The sequence below is a fragment of the Penaeus japonicus genome, unplaced genomic scaffold, assembly GCF_977035675.1.
Source record: "Penaeus japonicus unplaced genomic scaffold, GWHDUDI00000001_assembly GWHDUDI00000020, whole genome shotgun sequence".
NCBI lineage: Eukaryota > Metazoa > Arthropoda > Malacostraca > Decapoda > Penaeidae > Penaeus > Penaeus japonicus.
Genome location: NW_028234422.1, coordinates 33,657,969 through 33,660,468, shown reverse-complemented (window position 1 = coordinate 33,660,468; position 2,500 = coordinate 33,657,969). Strand labels below are relative to the sequence as shown.

Genomic DNA, 2,500 nt, shown 5'->3' with positions numbered 1-2,500 from the left:
TTGTACACAACACTAAAATATCAGATGATTGATAATGGCAAGAAAGTCAGAGTGAGTTTGCATGAAACAACCATCCTGAGTGGTTATATACTAAAATGTGAGTAACACAAATTTTCAAACCAGTAAGTAATATAGAAGTTTACATTGTCTGTTTTTTTGTTACAAATCCTTCTTCGCCTAATTTATTTTCTTTTGCAAAAAAATACAAAAAAATAAATAAAACAATGTTTCAAACTCATACAAATAATCAATACTTACAAGTGTAACTAAAACAATATCCATCATTGAACAAAACTAATTAATTCTTCTAACCACAAAATAAATGTGTATAAAGCTCTAACAAGCTAATAGGTATTGTTTTTCTTGTTCATATACACAGATATGAAAGGAACAATATCAAAGAATACAAACTAGATTGCACCGTTGGAAAAAAAACAAAAAAAAAATGTAAACACAAGTCTCCCTCTGAAATATAGATGAATCACAGCTATAATGAATCTTTACAAGAGCTTATAATCATTAAAAAACAAAAACGTGTTACCTCAGTCAATGTACAAAATAATCTTTATACTGCCACTTCTGTAGACATTAATGAAGATGGAAGTTGATGTGAAGTATATACAATATATATACTGTATAATATAAATTTATATGTGTGCTCCAGTTGAAAAATGTAAACACATGAGCATACATACATCATATGGGTGAAACCACAAGCACATATACATCTCCATTCACACTCACATACAAATAAGCGTACAAAAACAAACTCTTATATACATAAACACACACAAAGGTACATGTGCATAAAACACCCACATACACACCCACACATACACAAAAATTCACATATACATAAATTAAATAACACAATCACTCTTTCCTTCCGTTACTTAAATGCTCTTTCCAGCGTATTAATTTATATACACAATTTAAAAAAAATTAATTAATTTACTTACAAAATTACAACATTCATTCATCTCCTTTAACAATCAAAACAAAAGTCATTCACTCACACAATTAAAAACAAAGTTATCAACATTGCTTTTCCAATGTGTCCTTATTAAAGTCTTTGGATTGTAGAGTAACATCACATATGTTAAAGACCATATACATTCTGGCCTACTGATGCAAATCTGCATACTTCATATTGATTATGACCAGTTTTACTGTGCCTGAGACTTATTATAAGCATTAATAGTAATATCATCGACGGAGTTGATGGAATATCCAGTGATGGAGTCTGGGCTCTGGAGGGAAGCGGAGTATAAGGGATTAACAGGAGTCTGGCCATCACTCCCTACCTCTTCTGACAGGCTACTGTATGGAGCACTTCCAGACTGGGAAAAAAACACATATTAATAGGAGTGGCGCATTATTAGCAGTGTGAAATGCATGATAAAGTTTATTATTCCTCTATGTGACATAGTGTTAACCCATTCACCCCGGATGACATGCTGACACGTTTCGTGGTTTTTGCGCCGGAATCGCCACGGCGTGAATGGGTTAATTAAATATCTGTACCTACAAGGAAACAAGTAACAGAACAACTATGAATTCATACCTGGTAAATATTTTGCTGTGGGAACTCAGCACCTGGAAGAGGTAGGGAACTGGTGTCCTCATCATCTTCTGACTTATATGAGAAGACAATGTTCTCAACTTGCTCCCGACTTTTCTGACTAAAGGAGAAGGCATATATTACAAAGCATTCTTATAATAAATTTCTTGGAAATACACTGCAATACCAGATCTGAAATAAAATCAAGAAACACTACAGAAAAAATTTAAAAATTATAAATATGAATGTCATCAACACATAACATCTAGTATGTAATGTGGTAAACCATGTTTGATAACACATGAAATATGTTTGCACACTTTTGCAATTCATTTTCAATGCTTCACAGCTTTGTGCATTACCTATGAAACATCTTTAACCACTTCCATGAGAGGTCTTTTTTGCAAGATCAGATCACTTTTACAAGCAATTTATTCCTTTGTTTATACTGACCTATTACACCTAATGATAATTAGTATCACTTTACTAATATATAGACTCATATTTCATACCACAATCTAGAAAATAAGAAATCACAAAAATCAAAAGATAACATGGTCCAGCTTGGCATCTTATGGAATACCCACAGAAGTAGAAGCAATTTGTTTTTTGGTAAGGATGGTTATTTTGTGTTCTAATAAAAATATATCACTATCACACAGAGTGTAAAGAACATAATGGACTTACACAAATCTTATAGTAGAATTCTATTCTATTACAACATTGTTCTGCAATATAGTAAACCACAAAAAAATTACTAGAACAAAAATGGTTCTAGTGAATGAAAGAAAGTCGAGGCACGCTGCAAGCTACACCCTCACTCTGAAACAAAACCCATCTGGAGTGCCATGCTGTTGGCACTGGTGCCAACAGCACCCCCCCCCCCTACACACACACACACAAACACACAAACAAACAAACAAACAAACACACACAAAG

At 33.0% G+C, this 2,500-nt stretch overlaps 1 protein-coding gene across 1 annotated transcript in view; it reads right to left on the bottom strand.

The window, feature by feature from the left end:
* Positions 1 to 1,021: 1,021 nt before the first annotated feature.
* Positions 1,022 to 2,500, bottom strand: part of LOC122267627 (transmembrane protein adipocyte-associated 1) — an 11,721-nt gene continuing 10,242 nt past the window's right edge. Inside the window, exons 6-7 of the mRNA XM_086547870.1 lie at positions 1,565 to 1,682; positions 1,022 to 1,340 (exon numbers count right to left, since the gene is read on the bottom strand). Coding sequence (XP_086403996.1) covers positions 1,167 to 1,340; positions 1,565 to 1,682 — 292 coding nt within the window. The 3' untranslated portion in view covers positions 1,022 to 1,166. The remainder of the gene's footprint in view (positions 1,341 to 1,564; positions 1,683 to 2,500) is intronic.